The 23634-nt window shown below is 34.2% G+C and overlaps 2 protein-coding genes across 3 annotated transcripts in view; both read right to left on the bottom strand.

Moving 5' to 3' along the window:
• Window positions 1–1612, bottom strand: part of stol (voltage-dependent calcium channel subunit stolid) — a 190988-nt gene extending 189376 nt beyond the window's left edge. The window contains exon 1 of the mRNA XM_088224350.1: window positions 1227–1612. Within this exon, the coding sequence (XP_088080476.1) occupies window positions 1227–1381 (155 nt within the window). The 5' untranslated portion in view covers window positions 1382–1612. The remainder of the gene's footprint in view (window positions 1–1226) is intronic.
• A 5673-nt stretch (window positions 1613–7285) lies between these two features.
• Window positions 7286–23634, bottom strand: part of ptc (protein patched) — a 79514-nt gene continuing 63165 nt past the window's right edge. Inside the window, exons 5-13 of one of the 2 annotated variants that reach the window (XM_088224335.1) lie at window positions 20754–21023; window positions 18654–18794; window positions 17836–17965; window positions 16426–16670; window positions 15405–15626; window positions 15169–15315; window positions 14005–15054; window positions 12607–12849; window positions 7286–11729 (exon numbers count right to left, since the gene is read on the bottom strand). In XM_088224335.1, coding sequence (XP_088080461.1) covers window positions 11184–11729; window positions 12607–12849; window positions 14005–15054; window positions 15169–15315; window positions 15405–15626; window positions 16426–16670; window positions 17836–17965; window positions 18654–18794; window positions 20754–21023 — 2994 coding nt within the window. In that variant the 3' untranslated portion in view covers window positions 7286–11183. Of the gene's footprint in view, window positions 11730–12606; window positions 12850–14004; window positions 15055–15168; window positions 15316–15404; window positions 15627–16425; window positions 16671–17835; window positions 17966–18653; window positions 18795–19512; window positions 20303–20549; window positions 21024–23634 lie in introns of those variants that run through there. The other variant, XR_015821992.1, reaches the window with a different exon arrangement.

Genomic DNA, 23634 nt, shown 5'->3' with positions numbered 1-23634 from the left:
AACCACAAATACACATTATAAAATATAAAATTAGTAATAAAGAAATTAAACAAAAATATAAATTGGAAAACATACCGATAGTAATAAAAATTAAAGCTTAAATACAAATTTGAAAATATATCGTTAGTAATTAAAAATTGAAGAACAAAAATCAATAACAGAAAATACCATTTATAATTTTAAAAAATTAAGATACGTGTAAAATACTAGTATTAAAAAGAAAAATAAAACATATGTAAATGAATAAACATAGAAAGTAAAAATGAAATATACACAAAAACAATAAGAGATTTTTTTTCAATAAAAAGCAACACAATTTTTAGTCATGAAAATAACTATAGGATATAAAAAAGATAAGTACATAATTTAACAAAATTATCTATTTTCGATATTTCTGGGTAACATCCCTAGTGTTTAAAAAGAAAAAGGGTTCACTGATGCAACATTGTAACGACGTTTAGAACATAAAAAAATTATTATGTTTAGAATGGTTTATTAGTGAAAGTAAATCGTAAAATTACCTTCTTTTGTCATTATTACAATAAATAATAGTAATTGAAAAAAATTAAGCAATCGTGCAGTTCTAAATTCGAAAAAATAAATAATATTTTATTACCGCCCTTACAAGTTTATGTTTTTGAATTTTGATGAAGTGTCAAATGTGACCTATTAAATTGGCCCTACTGTAATTAGTCCGCTTATTGGACCAAGAATCCAGAAAAATATTTTCTATTGCATTCCTAATTCACAACTTAAAATAAACTAATGCGATGGTCAAATATTTACTCAATATAAGTTTCTACCAATTAACTTTAAATCAACTTCTATCCAGACCATGAATAATAATCATCTTCCACTGAAAAATAATTTCCTGAAACTTTTCATCGATAACCCATGACTTTCGCTAGTTTTATATTATGTTAAATTTACCTTAAAGATTTCTGAAATTTGTACACTACATGTTTTGTTTCGAGTGAATTGAATACCCATCTGTATATAAATATGTCTTAATCTAATCAATTGCAACGGTCTTAGAATGAGTTTATAAAAAATACACATATGCCAGACTTTTGCGTCTCCGTAAGCTTCATTTGCATCAATACATCCAATTATCATACACTGCGTTATTTTTGACACGATGACGCAGAAGCTCTGCTTCATTTTTAGCCATGCTGTTTTCTTGTATTTGGATTGAGTATGATTAAAGTGAAAACAATGATTCTTACTCGTTGTGAGGGATATCTTCGTCCTGGTCAGCCCTCACTGACAGGCACAGCACCGAGAGAAGCAGTAGGCCGAGCGTCCAGCACGACCCCGCCTTTCTGCAGCAGGAGACCATCCTGTCTCTACCAAGACCCGCCGAGGGAGCGCCGAAGCCCATATCACACCTTACAGAACCCGCTTACTACCACTGATCAGTCAACCTCCGTCCTCCGTACCGAGGTATCCATGTCTCGTGTATCGCACTATAGCACGTTTCTATGGTCTCCACTGGACGAAATCAGTTTATATTTAAAAACGTAATTATATGTCATTCCTCCATATTTATAAGTTAAGATACATGATTTTAAGCCAAGTTGGGTCGTCGTATTTTTATTAATATAATAATTGTCTTATTTTAGGTCCGTTTAATTAGTTATTAATTTATATGTACATTAGAATAGATCACACCATTGAACTGCAGTTAAAAAAGAATTATTTCAACAAAATAATCTTTTAAATTCTTGAACTATACAGTTTACCTATTTTGAGAGCTTTTTGTATTGCGTTTTAGTGTCAACAATTATTATTTACCTACGTTTAGTGAGAATTAAAATGATTTCTCAAATCTATATTTTTTAGTATGTTAAATTAAAGTGACACGGTACTGCATTTGACCTTACAAGATGTCCTCTTGACACTTTCGAGATAACCTAACTCGAGAATTTTTCAATGATGCGAGGTTTTAATATTTTACCACTAAATAAGAAAATATCTAGGGAAAATATAAATGATAATATATCAGTCAAACTTTAAGTTTACGCATACCAGTTAAATATAATGTAATTTATAATGATTAAATAAAATAAAACCACATTAATTTAACTTGGAATCGCAACCAGATTGATGAGGATTTCTTTTCGTAAAATATTGCGAGAATTAAATTTGCGCAACGCAAATTAAAGTAATTAAAATGATATTAATGTGCACCGCAATGCGATCTCAAGTTGATCACGTTTGTCTGACTGTCAAGATGAGTATCTAGGTATTGACGTAAATGACAGCAATAAGGGTGATTTGATTTGTTTTATAACGCGAGGACACCGGCTCCGAGCGGTACCTACTACGGTAGAAACCAGAGGGTGGCGGGTGGTGGGCACAGCGCTAGTACTCCACGGGCACCGTAGTACTACATAACACCCCGCCCGGCTTCTGCATGCACTTGTACACTCGAGATGGCGACGGCCGTCACCGTCCGCCGACACCGAATAAACAACTAACCATCACGATCCCGCAGAACTCGTATCACGTATCAATTAATAATTTATAAAGTTATTTCACGTGTTGGATTTCGCGGGTGCGAGCGGTCTGTCTGCGTCCACGCAACGCTCTTATTTGGACGAACATCGCGAGGGTGCGCGCATGTCTCCCGCCAGTACGGGGCGGTATCGATCCTCGGAGCTCGACGCGCGGGCCGCGGGACGCATGAGCGGCCGCCATCTTGCGATGCCGCGACGTCCGCGACTTGGCGGGAAAATGACACGCGGGAAATGCTCCGAGACATCTGTGCGAGAAAAACGAAATCACTCACCGAATATAAAAAAGTGTATCGTACAATCGGGATTACAAACGAGATTTTATGTCTATTTCTTTTCACTAGGTGTACTTAGTAGTATTCATTGAAGCGGAACAAATTTTATTATGAATTTATTATTGTAAGATGGAATAATGTGGGTAGATAGTAGATACATGAATCAACATGTAGGTAGTTTGTTTTCTTTGTATTAAACATTGTTATGGGTTATTCATACATTTAAGGAAGTTGCACACGATTTTTTTTATTAAGAAAAAAAACTTTTTATGGTATATTTTTATTTTAGACAGTAGTTTTAAATACTGCGAAGAGTATTCATTCAAAATAATTTATTATTCAGGGGAGAAAAAAAAAGAAAAAAGGGAGGTTCGGGCAGCCTCGGACACTTTTATTTTATAAACATACGCACTTTGGAGAGCTTATTGCAAAAAGCAATATCTTGCAGCCAACTAAAAACCAGTGTGGTAAAAAAGAAAACTCTAGGCATTTACAGGGCTTATGACCTGTCATTGGCTGGTTTAAGTGACTTTACAGACTGTGTAACATTCACCATTCTGCCCATGTTTGAACATCCACATTTAAGTGGCCACTTTAACCAGCCAATGACAGGTCACAAGCCCTGTAAATGCCTAGGCTTCCATATTCCCTTCTCAAAAATGTGTTCCCTCTCTGTTGAAATAAATTTAAATATGAATAACTCCCTAGGGAGGAAATCCAGCCAGTCTGCAAGCATTTGGACATACTCGAACATTGTCAAATGATACCAGTTTATTAATTTCCAAAACTATTTTGATCAAGAAAAAAAAAAGCGTAAATAGAAAAAAATAAGCAAAACAAACAAACAATCACGCCGTTTCTCCGTAAGGGTAGGCAAAGAGGATAGAATGCCATATCACTTTGCATTTGAATACAGACCTCGCTTCCTCTACATTCATACATCGTATCATGCACGCGCTTCGATTATTCCGACTGTTGACATCAAGTATTTGTTGGATTTGATCAAGCCATGTCTTTGTCGGTCTTCTTTATTTTACGCATCCATCAGCATTCGCATCTTTGGCCATTCTTTCACCATCCGTTCGCTCCACATGTTTCAACCAACGCATAACTGCTTTCTTGATTTGATCGACAATGCTTATCTCACATAATGCACAGATCACGACATTTGTGGACCTACCATACATAGTTTTACCACACATTCGCCTGAGAGGTTCGCATTTTGACAGCATACCCTTGTTTTTACAATTCCATAAATGAAAGGGTCGACACTCAACACCAGGACTCCATTGTGGAATTCCCACCCCTGTAACAAACATTTATTTGCCAGGGTTGGTTTTAGCACACCGGCACCACACCCTCCTTTCAATAAATAGCAATTTTTAAAATATTAAAAAAAAAAAACCCATAAGTTTTTATTCGATACAATAACATAAACAATTTGAAATTGCATCTGAAACGCATCCTACCTTTGTTTAAAAAAATATCAAAGTCATCTGTAATCATTATTGATGTAGTTAATGTACCAATCAGGAAGTTCAGTGGGTTTTTATTTACTTTTTATTTGTTAATAGATTATTAAACTTAGCTAAAAAAGTTTTTTTCTATTTTTATATATCGTATTACTAGTGCTGATTTTTTAAAGTTTTGATTTTCTAAAATAACTCCGCGTGTGACGTCAAAGGTTCTCTTCCGCCTTTTCTCGATCAATTCTGCCCATTGGCAAATTTTCGGCAAGCGAACCGGAAATCTTCCATAATTATTATTATAGATAACTTATATAGCGCCATTTTCGTAATAAAATACCTCAAGGGCGCTTTACATAGTGATTCTATTATTGAATAAATTTAATTAAAGCTTTTAAATTTGTAATTTAATTAAAACAATTTATTTTGTTGTCTGATGCTTCGGATTTATTCAAATGATTTAGAGAACAAGTGGGTTTTAAGTTTTTTCCGAAACATCACTTCACTTTCACAGCCTCGCACCTCTGCTGGGAGAGCATTTCATGCCATAGGGCCTGCGACCGCAAATACGCGTTCACTAAATTTAGTGCGCTGTTTGCGTAGAGGTATAATAACTTTTCCTCTCGCCGTAGACGTAGCTGATCTAAGCGTGAGACGCCTGTCAGCTAGTTCATCTGGAATGCATAGTTCCCTTAGATAACTCTCTTATCATTCATATGAACCAGTGACGTCTTTCGAAGTAGTTCGTTTTTATAAAAATATTTTTAATAATTTTTTTTTGTACATATTTTGCATTAATTTTTACCACGCACAAGAAAAAAAACATTGTATCCAATTCCGCGTAGGGCTGAAGTTCCCCAATTATTTTTTTTTAATTTGTGGATATAAGTACCTACCCATTATTCGTCTTTAATTTCTGTAATAAATTACAATGTACTTCCATCAAGAATTTCCTCTAAGAAACTTAAATGTTTTTACTATTTAACTCATAAAAGACTGTGTTAAATAATCCCTTTGCGCGCGGTGATGTAACGTCGTGTTACCACTAGTAAAAGACGGAAAATTCTAAAGTTCGGATATTTGAAAAAAAAAACATGGGAGGCATACTGTTTAATATTTCCTTTCCCATAATTTATGCAAAGAAACATATAATTTAGCCCTGCTAATACATCATAAATACGCCGCTCATATTACGCGCGTGCGTCCCCCATCACTGTCTTTAACCGACTGAATCTGTTTTACACAACACCCGCCACAGAACAGCGTCTCTGTCTTCCTTGTTATGAGTTCTATCTTCGTGCTTTCACTTATACAGATGTGTTGTGCTGAATTAGCGGACATTCATTCTTCGCGTAGCAAGGATAAATATTGTTTGTATTAACATCCAGCATAGTTATACAAATTTTACTTTCCAAATCCGGTGTGAAAATGTCCATTTGAAGATTACAAAAAAATCGACTTCATCATTTTTTTAAAATAAGAGATATATCAAGTCTTGTGTCCTATGTCAAATAGTGTGACATCACAGTCACACAAGAGTTAAGTATGTATTATTGCATCTGATCATCCTCATCGTCCCCTATCTGTACCTGATGGTACATAGGACAGTGCATTAGTGCACCAAATACAGTGTAACTTCAACAATGTTTTGAGGTTGTCCAAATTTTTGTAGACAAGGACTGGATTCAACCCCCTAGGGAGCTGTTAATAAACATATTACAATATAGATGAAAAACATTTTAGAGAAGGGAATATAGAAGTCTAGGCATCCACAGGGCTTATGATCTATCATTGGCTGGTTTAAGTGGCCACTTTCACCATTCGGCCTGTGTTTAAACATCTATCTAATGGTGAATATAATCCCTTCTCGAAAACTTTCTTCATCTATAATATGAACGTAAAGTGATCGGTCTTACGATTCAGATGTCAGTCCAAAAATAATGAGCATATTAACCAACCCTCCCTTGTATAAGTAATTTGTCTTAACCACCCATTACAGTATAATGTATTAACCACTTGAACGCCAGAGCGTAGATTTCAGCTGTCAATTTCAGTACTCGTTGACTGCTAGAGCTGAGATCTGCGCTTCAAAGTCTTGAAGCGGTATTTGCTTTTATTTTCCTTATTATTGTGGAATTTAGGGCCTAAAACGGATTTTTCGTATTTTTTTAATAAATAAACACTAAATTAATTCATATCAGTCATCAAACTGATTGGCGTCATAACAGTTCCGAAAACCTCACGGAAAGCGGATCGCGATTTTAAAAATTAGTGTTTTTTGATTTTGTGAAACTTAAGTGTTTTTTTCAGAAAAATAACGATAAATGTAAGTTTTTGTCATTGTTTTGTCCATGCTTCTTTTCTTTTTTTAAAAATGTTTTTAATTATTCTTTTATTGTTCTATTTAAACCCTATATCTTGTATACATGGACCTTGTCCGTTAATAAATAAATAAATACATAAATATAAAAAAGAAATTTAATAAAAATATGTTTGTTGAAAAACGCGACGTGTTTGGCCTTGGTTGTTGTGACGTAAAGATTCGTGATATTGTTCTACACAAATTTCAACGGCCACGAACAAATAAACATGAATCGTGACGTATTAAGGACGTGGCCAATGGAATCACCGTTTTTGAGGCAATTCAAAAGTACAAATTTAAAAGCTTATTTTATGCTACTAATAATTGGTAATTTTTTTTTACTGGACAGTATTTCATAGACCTGTATTACTTAAAAAATGTTTAAAAAAGTGATATTTCCCCATTATGTTTTGTTTGCATTTAAAAATTACGATCGCAAAAAAAGGCTCAAAATGTCAAAGGCGTAAAATGCTCGATAGTCGGAGTACATTTTGCTTTCCACTAGTTTGGCATTCGAGCGATAACCAGAAAAACAGTCAATATTATGTAGATATTAACCTTTTATGAGGTCTCCATGGTGGTTGAATGCTGAAGGAAAATATATTTAAAAGGTTATTCCACAGTGTAAATGCTGAAACAATAAATAATATGATAAATAAAAAGCCATTTTCAATATATAGATTCCATAATTTTATGGCTATGATTTATTTAGTAATTTCATCAATAATGTTATTTCATTAAAAAGATACAATACTTTAATTGGCAAAGTTTCTTCATCAGAGGTATTCCACTTGGATGATCCTGTTAGCATATCTGGCTACACAAATCTACACAACTCAATGGTCTGAGCGATTAGAATACTTAAGTTATTTTTTCATACAAATAGAACTATGGTCCGATAATTTTTAAGGCCAAAAAACTCGCAAGAAGTACATTAAAAGATTCAGCGTTGTAAATTTTTTATATAATGCAAATATGTATGTCAATAATTCCATTAATCCACTCTAAAATATAAGTCTTCTGTTTTATGATGATTTTAATAAGATACTTTAAAAAAGAGACAAATGATTTTACATTTAGAATAAAACAAACCTGTAAAAAGATTTTTAAAAAACTAAGGACCCAATAACTTTTTAAAGTGGGTATTGAAAGTTAACAATAAAAACTAAAAATTTTTATATGGGTTTTGAATGCTCGAGATGTTATTTTATTATTTATCGATGAACAAAAGTAAAATTCTACTTTTTAATAAGCTTGCATAAAATGAGATTCTTCCAAAACATGAGAAATTATTTTCATTAAATTTAAAAAGGTTCAAATTAAACCTAATAAGTAAACGTATTTTGTATAAATAACTAGATGAATTTAAAAAGAAAAAAAACTACCATCAGTAAACAATTTCTATTAAAATATAACACAATTTAAAAGAGAGCCGAGATATGTTTGGGCCATAGTTATACAATAAATTACATTGATAGATTAAATGCATTTTCTTTAAGTAACTTAAATTTTTAAAATGTACAAAATTTTACAAAGTATACAACATGTTTACAGAGAGGTTAAAATACCACATAGCGAATGCTTTATTTACGAAATGTAAATTAAATAAAGATTGTCTTCAAATAATACAATAGTAGTATAAGATTCATAACGATGCACAAAAGAAAAAAATAACAAGTTCGACATTTCTTTATCATAAGAGTTTTTTCTGCTTAAAATTAGTTAGATTTTTTGTGATTACATAATTATAAATTTCCCTTTCCAGTGTCGACATGTACATAAATTTACCAGGGGTTAGGATCAGAAAATGTATTTGTATTGTAATTTTTTTGTATACCTCATAATATAATAATTAAGTAAAACAATTTGGATAACAGCAATGATAGTTCAGTCTTAAGAAATTATGATACACATAATACGTAGATGATTTTAAGCATCTTTGCCTATACCGTATATATTTTTCTCAATACCTCATTCTGATCCTTGTGCCACAATTAGCAATTGATTTGATATGCGAAAGATATTTCTACAGACCGCCTGGTCAAATGACCAATGTATGTATATTATTTGACTAGTATAAATATAATGAAAACGAACACAAAAATGCAATACTGATTATATTTTCTAATTCATTTAAACATATGGTGGAATTTATAGATTTGACATCTCTGTAAACATTGCAATCATCATTTAAATCTATTCATATTGGTGCAATTCATAAATAATAATTATAATAACTTAAATTTAAAACAAAGTGTATATTCCATTTTTAATTAGCAACTGTTTCACAATAAATAAATAATTATCAGATCTAGCTCGGTATTGCCTGACTTCTGAAAAGAGGAGGGAATATCATTTTAGTAAATGTACAAATCCAAATAGTACAGAGTGGTCAATGAACCATTTGTAAGCGCATAGGGCACCGAGGTCTTAAGTTAAATGAATAATTCTTACATGTCTAAATTTGGGATATTAAAATTACTCTACAAGGCGACTTAGGTTGTACATATTATCAACGACCATTCATTAATGGCTTAAATATGAACTATGTGATTTGTGGTGTGAACAAATAAATTAAATAACCTATGCATATTTTCACTACCTATACATATTGTACTATTTACATTTTGCACATAAAATTTTGTAATTAAGTGAATTCATTATGTATGCGAAAGAGAAGATGAGATAAATAGTTTTAAAAAATTGCAAATACAACACGCAGAAAAAAAAAGCAAGAGGCAAATGCATTTTTATTTTGAAAACACATTCAATGTAATAAATATTATATGTACAAAATAACATGTATTCATTTTTATTAAAATTTAAAAAATTACGCATTTTTTACTAGTCTCTTTTTTTGCACACATATATAAATACCTGTATCTTAAAGGATAAACCATGGGAGTCACAATAAACAAAATGGTCAGGAAACGAGATTTTGTGATTGTGCGATTGCCGAAACATGATAACTTATGAACCAACCATAAATTTTGCATTTTTAACTTTAAAACAACAAAGTGTTGTTGTTGTGTTTTATCCTCAAAGGTACAGATATTATTAGTTTTTTTTTCCAATTAAATAAATAAAGCTTAGTTCATTTTAAGTAGTTAAAATAAAAGTACCTATACATTTTATTCGTACAGATCATTAAAATCCAGCGTAGAAATGGCAAGCCTTCTGTGGCATAAAAAGTTATTCTAATTAAAAAAGAAAAAAAAGAGAATTTGGATTGCGAATTATGAAAAATACTATCGAAACAAACTAATTAACACAGGTGCAAAAGTGTACATAAAAATACTAAAAAAATAGGAACAAACTCTGTCAATAAATCATCCAAGACAACAGGGTAAAAAAATAACCTAGTAACATTTATAATGTACAAACCCAATATTGTGAAGAAAGACAAGGAAAATAAGAAGGAATGCGGAATACCTTAGTCTCGTTTTGTTACAAAACTAAGTACATTCACATTGACTGTTCAATTAACAATCGCAAAGAGTTCCATAGGAATCTTCGTACAAAAATGTTATCAAAATATACTTATCGCACGACTCCGTCTAAAGTAGACAAAATCGTAGCTTTAAATCAATAAGTCTGTGCCAATTTGTACTGTCACTAGGTATACGTACTATTAAATATTATCCATATCTATTTATAACCTATAATCTCATTTTGATTAGTTCGAAGGTAGTGGTTTAATCTACTACGAATATAAAACATTTGAAACCATACGGCTAAAGCACTGATCACATAATGACAACGTGAATACTGGATGCCACGCAATAGTTCACTGTATGGTACCAAATAGTTAATAATCTAACGTCACAACACAAAGTTATAGGAAGGACCGGTTTACATACATTGTGACGGATGTCAAGTTTAATCTCAGTTATAGTAAATATGGTCCAAAAATACGTCACGATTCTAAGTGAGATTCGACATGATCTGAAAACAATTATCATAAATATTTACAAAAAACAACAATGGTTGAATTGAAATCTGATTAATTGATTTCAAATTTACACTGGTAATAAATATGTCTGTACCACAGTCACAATATAATTTGTCTAGATAATAAACAGTACAAAACAGTGCTAAGATTTTTACATTTTCTCTCCGCTAGCACGTGCTGGAAGAAAAGCATCATATAGTCGGCCAAATTCGTAAAACTCGTGATTCCAAAACTTACTTTTTTCAGTGGAGAGTAAAATCAATTTTTACTTCAGATGAGAATCGTAGCAAAGTTTTTTAAATATTTAAAATAATAAAATAATTAAAGCAACATGTATGGATATACAAGTCCCAACAGAAAACACTAAAATATAATTTTTGACCATTTGTGGAAACATGAGTTTTTACAAGTTAGGGTGACGGTACAACTTTTAAAATTGTTTTCTAATCACAAAATGCACGAAGCTATTGTAAGTTCTATTTTTAACAACTACTCATAAGAATATCTTAAAAATAAATTATAAATAAATATAATTTAAAATATAGTCACTGTCACAACGGAATATAAAGTTAACACACTGAGAATTATTTAAGCGTCAGTCGGCACAGGTAATTAATGTCTCGATACGTCACTTTCGTGTCCGGAGTCTCTTCCACTTTCTCGGTGCGAGTCTCTGTGCCGGTCCCGATCGCGGTCTCGGTCTCTCCTGGTGTCGCGGTAGCGGTCGCGGTCCCGGTCGCGGTCCCGGTCGCGGTCCCGATAGTCCCGGTCGTGGTAGGGGTCGCGGTAGCAGGCGCGGCGCGAGTGGCAGCGCTCGGCGGACGGCGCGTGTACCTCGACCTTGATGTTGGCGGTGGCCGTGACCTTGGTGGTGACGGCGCCCGGCGCGCCCCTGGTGGGCGTGGAGCGGCCCGATCCGGGCTCCGTGCTGTACGTGGTCGTCTCCACCACCAGCTCCGGCTGCACGATGATGGACTGCATGGAGGAGTGGTGCGATGAGTGAGAGTTCTCCTCCGTGATGGTGGTGAGGCTCGGGGGCCGCGGCCGGGGAGCGTGGTGGGGAGGCGCGGGGGGAGGCGCGCCGCTGCGTCTCGTGCGCACAGGGGATGCCTCCGGGGAGGGGGTAGAAATACGCTCCGGATGCTCCAGTGGAATAACCTACAAATTGTTATTAATTATTAAAACTGATAAAGAATTCAACAATGATACCCATAAAACTATAATTTAAACTATTTATTGCATCCCTGAAACGATATATTTTTATTGATTGTTTACAGACATGCCTATAGCGTACTTGACACTAACAAATATAAATAAAGTTGAGTGCATTTTACATTTTATATTGATAAAAAATTACCAAAATATTTTTTTCTTTTAAGTTTCTTAAACATTATAAAAATAACACAAGATAGGCAAAATTCATTTTTCTAATATTCAAAGAATACAATTTGACCAACAACCTTTTAAGTAATATTGCTGATCAAACTAACTGATTTAAAAATAAATAAATAAGTATTTTCAGGCATTGCCTAGTAGGTGAAATAATTCAGCTAGAGCTTGTATTAAAATGGGATGTTAACATTTATCTTCAATTTTATCTACAAAGTAAAACTAAGTTTTCTTTAAACTTTGGGATGTTAATATTTATCTTCAATTTTATCTACAAAGTAAAACTAAGTTTTTTGTGTGAAAAATAGAATATGTATGAATTTTTTTTTAACATGTTCAATTACAGGTCACCGACGAAAATATTTTATTTATTTTATCCAAATATACACATTTTCTTATACAGATATCGATTTTACTTTATAACAACTTATTTACAAAATAGTGAATGTTACACAGTGTGTAAAGTGGCCACTTAAACCTGCCAATGACAGGTCACAAGCCCTGTAAATAAATGCCTAGACTTCCATATTTCCCTCTAAAAAATGTTTTCGCTCTGTGTTGCAAAAAATTTCAAAATAATTTGATATTCATTTTTTAAATATTGAGTCAAAAGATTTTGAAAACTCAAATAAGAGTGCATAATTACCTCGGCAGCAGGTCCAATTAGGGAGAGAAGTATTGGGAAAAAGAGAAGTCCATTAACTACCCCGACGGTGATCGCAGCTAATAGGATCAAGAAGAAGTAGCGAGTAACGAAGTTGAAGTCGGAAGTGGCGAGCATAGCCACGGCCAGTAGGGAGGTTATGGCACCGTGGAGTACCGGGGTAAACATGTGCTCCAGGGCTAGTCGAGCACGCCTGTCTCGTCCTCCGATACATGTTACGAAGCTCTGTAATAAAAAAATATAACAATGCCAAAATACTATAATGCAACATTATATCTAATTCTAAGAAACTTGTTTAGAAAATAAAAATGAATGTAAAACGAACACGAGTTTTTGCTCTATTAGAGAGGTAGAAACGTTATTATTAATCATGTATAAAAATTATAATAAGGGAATAACCCGTATAAATAAAGGAATAACCCGCTAAGCCTCTTTTTTAGAGGCTTGTCAGCAGGTGGGAATGAGAGGATATGTAAGGAAGCTGTGAAAATTTCACCAAACAACACCCAGACCAATTGAGAAAAAAATCTTTCTTGGATTTCTTTCTTGCAACTGGCGGAAACCAACCCCCGATGAGAGTTTCATAGTTAGCCATCTAACCGACTGCGCCACGGCGCCTGTTTAAAACATTAAAAATTAATAAAAACATGCATATATTAAAAATTTATGTAGGTACTGACTGATCTTTTCAGCTGTTAATTATATTTATAAGTTCATTGTTTTATATTTATAAGTTCATGTTATACCTATATATAATTATCAAGTTAATATCAATATAAATCTCCGCTAACAAACCACAAAAAAGTTGCTTGGTGGGATTTTAGTTGCTAAAAAGAAAAATCTTAAAAGTGTATATCCGTATCTTGAAGTTGATTAATAAAATCATAATAATAGAAAAAATGTAGTAACAGGAAAGTTAGTGGTTGGGTAGTGCGATTTTTTTAATACATTAGAACCTCTTTTTACGCGTTTTTAAAATAACATGGTATAAAATTAAATTAAAAAACTATATTATAATTATACTACATATTTGTTTTTGGAAATCTCTATATCGCTCTTTTACTTTCTATGCACTGAGAGAGGAACAGGGTAAGGATGATACTGAATTATATTTGTTACGATTTTTTTAAGCATTGTGTTATCATGTTTTATTCTTTCATAAAATTAAGGTACAATAAATACTAAATGATTTTTTTTTAATCCCCAAAATAATTTTATGCAAGGAAATCATTTCACCATTGTTCTTTTTAAAGTATTCTTTTTAACAATTATTTTTACATGTTACAGTGTAAAACGTATCTCCTTTGTTAAAAGAGGTAGAATGTATGTATAAGGGAGAGAAAAATAACATATAGAAAAATAAATAACAACAATGCTTACCAAACAGATGTGAACTGTAAAATGTACACCCATCCCGACGGCAACGATAAGTAGTACAGCAGGAATCGCCGAGAGCTTTATAGATAGTAGTGCCATGATACCCAGGATCTGCAGCACCATGCTAGCGAGCATCAGCACGACCAACAGGGCCGCCCACACATTGAGGAGCAGCACTCCCACCACGATCAACACAGCGCCGAGTGCGCAGCCCAGCGCGAGCACTAGGCACGGTCGCAGGTGCATGTATTGCTCCCAGAATATAAACGGTATACCCGAGGGAAAGTTAGCCAGACCTTTAGCTTCAAATCTAGCGCACAGATTACGCACTGCTGTAATCATTCCCTTTATCGCCTCCGTGTTACTCAGACCGTGGAGATAGAAAGGCAGCTGTGTATAAACTAGCGGTAGAGACTTGGGTATTTTCAGTTCGTAATCACCTCGAGAATGAAACCATTCTTTGGGCTCCGGTTTTAAGTTCGCTTGCGAAGCGCTGTAAGCGAGAGCGTCATTGTTAACCCAAGCCGAGAGATAATTATAAAAAGCTTTCGGATTGATTATTCCATCCCCGTCTACGAGTCTAACTTGTGTTACTAGAGATTTGTCAATAGGGTTGTCCACATACCCAGTCTGGACTAGTAATTTATAAGCCAGGACAGCTTCGTCACTCGCGTTGGGATACCATCGTTCTTGGGTTATTTTTCCAGTCGAGTAGTCGTGATCGAAGGCCTTTTGTAAATCAATAAGCCAATCGCGAAACAGACTCAACCAGAATTCTGGTAAACCTCCATTATCATTTTTAATTATGCTCGATATTCTGACAAAGGACTCGTGATAATCATAGAGAAGCTTTTGATTGGTAGGGTATTCGAAGTCTCCCTGAGTCACGGCGTACATACTGTAGAAACCAAAGTATTTCCCTTGGATGGTTAGAAACTTGTGCTCGTTTGTGTTTTGCGGAACAATATCAGTTAGTTCTAGGCCATCGGATACTTTTGTAGCACCCCAAATACTCGCCAAAATGATGCATATCATGGCCAGCATGGATAAAACCTGTAAAAAATAAACACACAGTTACCCAAAAGATGCAAAAAAATAGACTACATGATCAAAATAGTGGATAATTGAGATTAGGTAAGATGAAAAAATATATTTATATATATTTACCTTAACAGTAGGTTTCATAATGAATGGCCCATAATAGTCTCTCGCGAACCGTGCCAAAGTAAATGAACAGAATGGTGATTTTTCAAAAGCTTTCTTGGAGTTAGCTTCTGGATCAAGAGGTTCCTTAGAAGGATCACACCAGGTATCCTGAAACAGAAGATAGATAAGTCAAATATGTACATGATGCTACAATGTTTTTTACGAAATAATCAGTACACAACTGAGAATATGCAAACCTTGTTGGCCAGATTGCTAACTGGGTGAAGTTTATCCTTGGGCTTTGCCTTGACGGGCGGTAACAAGCGCCCACTGGACAGCGGAGGATGATGGCCAGCTCCGGGAATGATGCAACACAGAATGTCGGAGCGCCATGAGCCTCGGCGCCGCATGTCCAGAGACATCATGGCCGGAAACACCAGCAACATGGCTGCCAAGTTGAATAGAAGGAGGATAGCAGCCTGAAATTTACATAAATTTTGTTAAAAACAGGTAAAGTTAAAGGATCATAAAAATACTATGAGACAATGCTTTATAGAATGATTGTTCAAAATCATGTTCCGAAAAATGAGTGTTGACATTGACGTGCAAAACGCGTAGTAGAGTAAAAAAGAGAAACTGTCTATGCCAGTTCACTGTGAATTCAAAGCTGTATATCAAGTCTTTTTACGCTGCTTAACATTTACTGACTACAAGTTAGGTTCCGGGACATAGGTTGAATGGAACACAAGACGGGTGCTTAATGATGCATCTAGTGTATGTATATATATATGTATATCAATGTGTCAAAAAGATTTAGTTATTGGATCATTCCAATTTTATTTTATTACACCCGATGATGGGTAATTCAGAATACCTGAAACTAGTTGTGTTATAATATTGTGTTAAACTCTTACGTGGTAAAAATTACACAGTGTTTCATTTTAAATAAATTTAAAAACAATTTAATGAATGGCAATTTTAGGTGATATTTTAATTAAAATTACAATAAATTATTGTATAAATGTAACTACAGCAAAACCCATTTTTTTCTACTTACAAATCAATCCATTCACTAAAGAAGGCATGTAATAAAACAAAGATTTATTTTTATTTTTTAGAAATAAAATAATTATAATGTCTTTCTACATCCATTTCATTTTAACATAGCAAATTTTTTTTTGATTAGTAAAAGAAATTACGCAAACGGGAAGAAGTACATAATAAACTGTGGGAACTATATAACAAACAATATGCCAATGAAAGCGGTTGAAAATTTACCTGCAAACAAAACACTCTCAGTGCCGGGATCGGAATAAGAGCAGCAGCAAAGAAACCGGAAACATTGCAGAGCGAGGTCAGCAAAACACTCATTCCAGTGGTCCTCATCACAGCCTGCGTTCTACTCTCCCAACCTTCTCCAGCACTTTGGGCATACGCATGAGTAAACAGATACATATCGTCAACTCCCAGACCCATGGCGAGAAATGGAATGATCTGCATGGTTGAGGCGTTAAATGGGATTCCTGTAAATACAAATTACATCAGAAACTATTTCTAGCTTAAAAAACGTACATAAAATATATTGTTAGGTTTATGAGTTAGCGAAATCGTGGCCATTGCCCTCCCCATGAAAATGAAAAAAAAAGGTTTCTTAAGTAACAGTTTAATAAATTTTTGTAAAATTGTTTAAACCAGCAGTTGCTTGTACCAGATTTTTTGTTCCCGCTGCTCTAAGCTGTTTAGAAACAGTTTAATTTGTAAAACGGTAACTGATACTGCTACTTTTAAATAGCCGAAACGCCCATCTCTACTAATAATAATAATAATAATAATTATTATTATGGATAACTTATACAGCGCCATTTTTGTAATATAATACTTCAAGGGCGCTTTACAAAGTGATTATATAAAGATATAAATTTAATTTTAACTTAAACTTTTTAATTTAAGAAAAATAATGTACTTTTTCATACTACTTTTCCACCACATGCTAAGAATTTATTCAAATGATTTAGAGAACAAGTGGGTTTTAAGTTTCTTCCGAAACATCACTTCACTCTCACAGTTTCGGATTTCTGCTGGGAGAGCATTCCATGCCGTAGGGCCTGCGACCGCAAATGCACGTTCGCCGAATTTAGTGCGCTGTTTGCGTAGAGGTATAATAACTTTTCCTTTTCCTACTAGCGACGCTTTCTCTTTTTTTTAGAAAAATGTTATCCGCTGATCTTATAACTAACTTTTGTGGTGTGTAACTCAAAGCAGGCCGCATTTCAGATAAGTGGTTTTTTTATAATTATTTATATTTTTTTTAGAGTACCCTTGAGGTGATATTCCACGAAAATGGCGCCATAATAATTATTCAGAATAAATACCTTTTGCATACATATATTTTTAAAATATATAATATAATGGTATTTCACACATCTATGTACAGTAAGGCATGCAAAAAAATAAAACTTAAAATTAGAGAATATAAAAAAAAACTTCAGTTTACAATATATATTATAAACCTAAAATTACAAATTACAGAAATTGTTTATATAATTGAAATTCATCAGAAATACGTCAACTAAATCTGAGTGTTGGCCGGCGCATGTAGCCGATTCAGTATTGAACTGTTAGTATATGTCTTGTTATAATTTTTGCAATTGTAAGATAATAATCAAAACGGAATAAAATAAAACAAACCTAATAAAGCGCAGAAACCCAATCCAGCGACAACGGTAATAGTTAGTAATAATACGCCCGCAATGCCAATACCAACTTGTGATTTCACGGGATTATGAAACTGGGCTAGTGATAAAGCGACGTAAAACATCTGAAAGAAATCAATACATATGGTTAACAATTTTTGAAGTAATTAATCAGATAACATGTTTACATATTTCTATCTAAAGTTTTTAACTAGAACGATGGCATACAATAATATTATATCAGCCTTTGATTGCAGTAATGCAAATAATATTATTAAATCACTGACGTAAAATACACCTCGAATATGGCAAATATTGCATTGGTTTCAATTCTTTTTTTAAATAGCAAATTACAATACACATCCGGACATTTGTGTGATAAAGATACAATACATTTCGTTAGTTATTATTTCTGCGCTCTTTATCATAGCTATAATACTAACTGTCAAGTGTTTTTATTGATGTAGATAGGTACTCAAAAATTGTGAAAAATGTAATTGAAAATATACCTAATCATCTACTTATTCAATTAATTGTATTTTACAAATAAAATTATATATCTGTTATGTTTTTCGCAGTTGCAGAGTAATTTAGACATTTTCTCATCACATACAAAGCAAGTAAGAACCGAATGGTCCTGCGTCAATTCTAGTTTGAACACACACAAAAACTAACGGACGAGTAAACTTCACCGTGTCTGAACACAAACTGCACTCAAATGGCAGATCATGAAATAGGCGATTTCTTTATGGTATCCTGATATTATAAATATGTATTGTGCATTGTGAATACAAATTAACATTATATACTTACAATACAAAAGTATCCAGTGGAAACCTTAGGAATTGATACTTGAGTAAATTCGCCAAGAATTTCGTTGAGAGTGGATGTGGAAAATGCGTAGAACTCGTAAGACTGATATTCCAAGTCATCTTGGGTATATTTGTGAATCTCCTGCAAATAATTTTATGATGATTATTAACATTTTCAGTGATTGCCAACAGTACATAAATGAATATCTTTAACAGTATTCTTCGTTCCCCCTGGATATGGGAAGACGGTTATAGATGCGACAAAATATTAAATGAAAACTAAAAATTTTCATAACTCATGGAAGGCGCTCTACAAAAGAGATTTTATGGAATACTGAATTAAATTTTAATTCAAATTTGTGGAAAGCTTAATCGAAATGATTTAGATTACAAGCGGGTTTTAAATTTTTCCAAAACATAACTTCACTCGTGGCGAGACATTAGATCTACACAGGTCCCAGTGACGTCAGAAGCTTATAAAGCACTGACCACTATTTTTCAGAATAAGAACTTCACTCTTACAGTTTTTTGAGGAACTGCGCGATAACCGAAGTGCGATGGTTGTTTACAGGAACTTTCAGGGATAGTGAAATATCGCAGTGTAAAACCATGTGATATACAAATATTTAATGTTGACCTTCCTTGGAATCGAACCAGGAACCTCGAGCGTGGTAGGCGAATGCGCCAACCACTACACTTTGAGGTGGACTTTTTATCACTCGATTTACTTTTCCATCGAGAAGAAAACACACGTCCAGGATTCTGGTTCTATTTCATGCGTGGAAATGTTTTCTTCATCCGCCCGGACACAGAACAATATATATAAATATATATGAGACCAGTTATAGCAAAGACGGCGCTTTTATCTTGTTTTCATTTTGAGTAAAATCTAATAAATATTTTTTTGGTACTTTTCTCAGGCTGCAAGGATAATTTATTATTTTTGTTAATAACACTGGTCGACATGATGTTTGTCTCAAGAATACCAATAGATGCACTTAATGCAGTTTTTTATCCTGTTTTCAAGCATGTGGAATTTCTCCATTACCCACAGAATTTCGTCAAAGGCATGGACAATAATCGTGGTTTCATGTACCTCAAACAGAAGTTTACTAAAATTAGTGATGCAAAAAGTAAAGAGGGAATATTTGTGGTTCCACAAATACAATCACTAATGCATGATGACAAACTTGAGGAACTATTGAATCCACTGAAGAATGCAGCTTGGCAAGCATTCAAAATTATTATTCAGTTTCTAGGTAAGTAAGAATGTTTGAATAACGTGCAGTTAAGAATGGAGAAAGTATTAAAATGTTTGAAATTATAAATGCCAGTATCTTGGAAACCTTGGGAAATATCCAAAATCATATTTGAATTGGATGAATGGAGAAAATACTTCCAGAATCACATATTTTTCTTTCTGAGGCAAAAAAGTTTTTTTGTCGCCCAGTGAAATTAATGTCAGGAATTACTTGCTGTGTATATTTTATTGCTATTAATCGATAAATTGTTGGCTTGTTTGAAATGAATAGACCGTTTTGGTTTGTTTTTTGATTTTTGTTCAGTGGCCTTATTCTGAAACTAATTCGTTTTGTAAATTCATTTGTATCGTACGAGAGGAAACGAGAGCAAAATTGTGACAGAAAAAAGCTAGGGTTTCCTAGGACAGCGGTGCCCGTATTTTAACGGCCGTAGTGAACGGTGATGCAGTGGACAGCCGTCGTAACGTCGACTAGAGAGTGGTTTCCGAGGTAAACGGTGTTAAATGGTGTTGATAATACCGTTTTCCTAGGAAACCACACTCTAGTCACCGTTACGACGGCTGTCCACTGCATCACCGTTTACTACGGCCGTTAAACTACGGGCACCGCTGTCCTAGGAAACCCTAGCTTAAGACAGTAAAGTAAAGGAGACTGCCGTTGTTGTTGCGGAACTAAATACATTGAGCCAAAAATGTATGAGATACTGCCATTAATGCTCCGAAACCTTTTCTAGGTATGGCATCTAGCTCACTTTAGACCAATGGTGGAGATTTTCGTCATTGTTTTAACATGCCTCATCAGCCAATGATTATTTCCAACAAGCAGGGTTATGGTGTTACCTCTGAGAATTTGTTCTGCCAGGCGTCCAGCACGGCGGCCGCCTTGTCGCGCGTCCAGCCGGCGTGGTGCACGCGGTAGTGGTTGGCCCAGTAGTCGTACAGCTCGCGCTCCGTCATGAGCTGCACGACGGTCTGCAGGGCGCGCGCCGTCAGCAGCGCGCCGCTCTTGTTGTGCGTGCCGCCGCCCACCGCCAGCTGCTCGGGCCAGTGCATGTATTTGGCCGCGTAGCCGTAGCAGCCGCCGGACAGCTCCGCCGCCACGTCGGGGGGCTGGAACAGACGACCACTCCGTGAGAAACAACATTCAATGTGCCGTGCCTGAACATCGCGCAATATGCAAGAATGAAAACCGAGGGCGCTGTAAAATAAGAACCGAAGAGATGTCGTTCTTTTTTCCACGCCGACAGCCTCTGATCTTACATGTGACGTTCACCTCTAAATTGTAGGGTTCTTTCCCAAAGTTTACTATTTCCAAAATATGAAAAATCGAGTTTTATATCACATCATACAGATTTGGGGACGCAAAACATGTTGATGTATTTTATTTTCACCAAAACACACTAGTTTTGGGTGTATTTACAATTTTAAAAAATGTCGTTTATCGAAACAAGCTATGGCCATATTGAAAATAGTAAAAAAAAAAAAAACACAAAATTTACTATTTCCAAGAATAAGCCAGTTTTCTGAAAATTAAAAAAATATATATTTTGTTGTATTTGATGAACAGGCCTAACTTTTTAAGAACAAAACATACATACTCGTCAGACCTTCTAAACTATCCGCAACGTATCATTTGTTTTACTTCAAACAGTCTAAAATCGAAAATATCGATTCCTGAAAAGTTCAAATTTGGAAACTGTCCGTTTTAAAAAGGAACCCTACATTTTTTCTTACTATTGAAAATTCAGTGAAAAATAAATTTTATTAATTATTATAAATAACCCCGATCACTTCATCAGAAATATTGTTCTAATAATCCTTAACTCAATGGTCAAGAAGTCCTTCTAGGGAATATATAAATACAATGGAAGCTGTGCTTAAATTTATAAAGTAGACATGCCGACGTTTGAATCTAGATTTTTTAAATTAGTCTGCTGTAAAATCATATAATACACTTGAAATAAATAAATATTTTAAAGCTACACATTTTTCAATTAAAAAACCATATTATTTACAGATTCTGAATAAAATTTGATTGAAATAATAATAATATCCTATTCAGTAATAAATTATAACGTTAAATAAGCCCAAGATAAATAAAGTTTTTATGAAATAAACTATTTTTTATGTTTTACTGGTTTTCGGTCAAAATTACAATAAAAATCACGGAAGCCATTAAAAAGAATAAAATATTTCACCCGAAAAATATATTAAAAAAACAACAATAAGACGACGTAAGGAAAATGTGTCTTACGAATTAATAAGTCTAATTAATACTGATTTGAAAAATATTAATGCCGACAGTTTTTTTTAAATGAATGAAGCAAAAACAGAAATATATTTATTTAATTAATTTAATCTAATTTTTAAAAAATCATACGAATATTGTGTGTTTAAGTATTTAATACAAGGGTTATATTGGCGGCCTTAGTGGTATAGTGGTTAAGACGCTTGGCCCACGCCCGGAAGGTTCCGGGTTTATTTCCCGACAAAAAAATAAAAGTGATTTTCCTCAAGCCTGGGTGTTTTGTGCTGTAATTCACCACTGTAATTGACCTTCCTGGCCCTTTGTGGCACAAAATTAAATAAATAACGTATTATTGTTATGGGTAACTTGTTCAGCGCAAATTTCGTAACAGAATATCCCAAGGGCGCTTTACAATGTGATTCAATAAATACTGATTTTAATTCGACCTAAAATATAAAATTTAAGTTTAACTTTTCATTAAACAATTAATTTTGTTTTCACATGCTACGCATTTGTCCAAATGATTTCGAGAACAGGTGAATTTTACGTTTTTTTCCGAAATGTCACTTCAATCTCACAGTTTCCCACTTCCGCTGGGAAACATTTTTATTTTTTATTCATATAAAGATACATATAACAAAAAAACCGTCGTAGATGTAGCTGATCTAAGCGTAAGATGCCTATGTATCTATATTCATCTGAAATGGATAGTTCTTTTAGATATTCCGGAGCATGCAGTGACTTAAACACAAGCCAACAGAGTTTGTATTCCACCCTCTGTGGTGCGCCTAGCCAGCAGTGTGATTCAGCGAAGTAGTAGAGTGATATGACTGGGATATGGTCCCGTGGTTAGTGTTGCGGAGTCACGGATCGGAGGTCCGAGGTTCGAGTCCCACTCTACCCCAACTCGATTCCCATTTTCTATAGTAAGTTATTTACAACTCGTTGAAAATGGCCTCCAAAATTTAAATATTTGGTTAAATTAAAAGAACGCTAATATTTCTGTTTGGTAGTGTCGTGGGAAGGAGAGAACTTTTAAGATGTGCACAAAATGTGCAATGAATTGTGTTCTGTGTATTGCGTGAATGTGAATGCGTTAGACGCGAGAAACTTTAGCACAGATCGCAACATTTTCAGCAACCTTACAACCAATAATGGTCGAATCCTCCATAATCCGCCGTGAAATTCTGGTACCATTAGATAAATAATGAACGAGAAATAATAATACGGACTTTTCGTTTTTTTATAGATAATTGCTTCACTCCCAATTGGAGTTTGAAAAAAATGGGCTAGAAGACCAAGTCGGGTACTGAACACGAACACTTGATGGGTAAACCAATTATCTACATGAACGTTAGATGTGTAAGTATATCTCGTATGCACCCTAGATTCCAGCTGTCTCTAATGTAATTCGTTTCTTAAATGTCTAAATTCGAAAAGATTAAAAAGATATTAAGAATGTATCGTAAATGG

Source organism: Micrasema longulum, unplaced genomic scaffold (genome assembly GCF_059751315.1).
Source record: "Micrasema longulum isolate JH-2025_06_02 unplaced genomic scaffold, ASM5975131v1 h1tg000031l, whole genome shotgun sequence".
Taxonomy (NCBI): domain Eukaryota; kingdom Metazoa; phylum Arthropoda; class Insecta; order Trichoptera; family Brachycentridae; genus Micrasema; species Micrasema longulum.
This window is presented reverse-complemented; position numbering and strand designations above follow the sequence as displayed.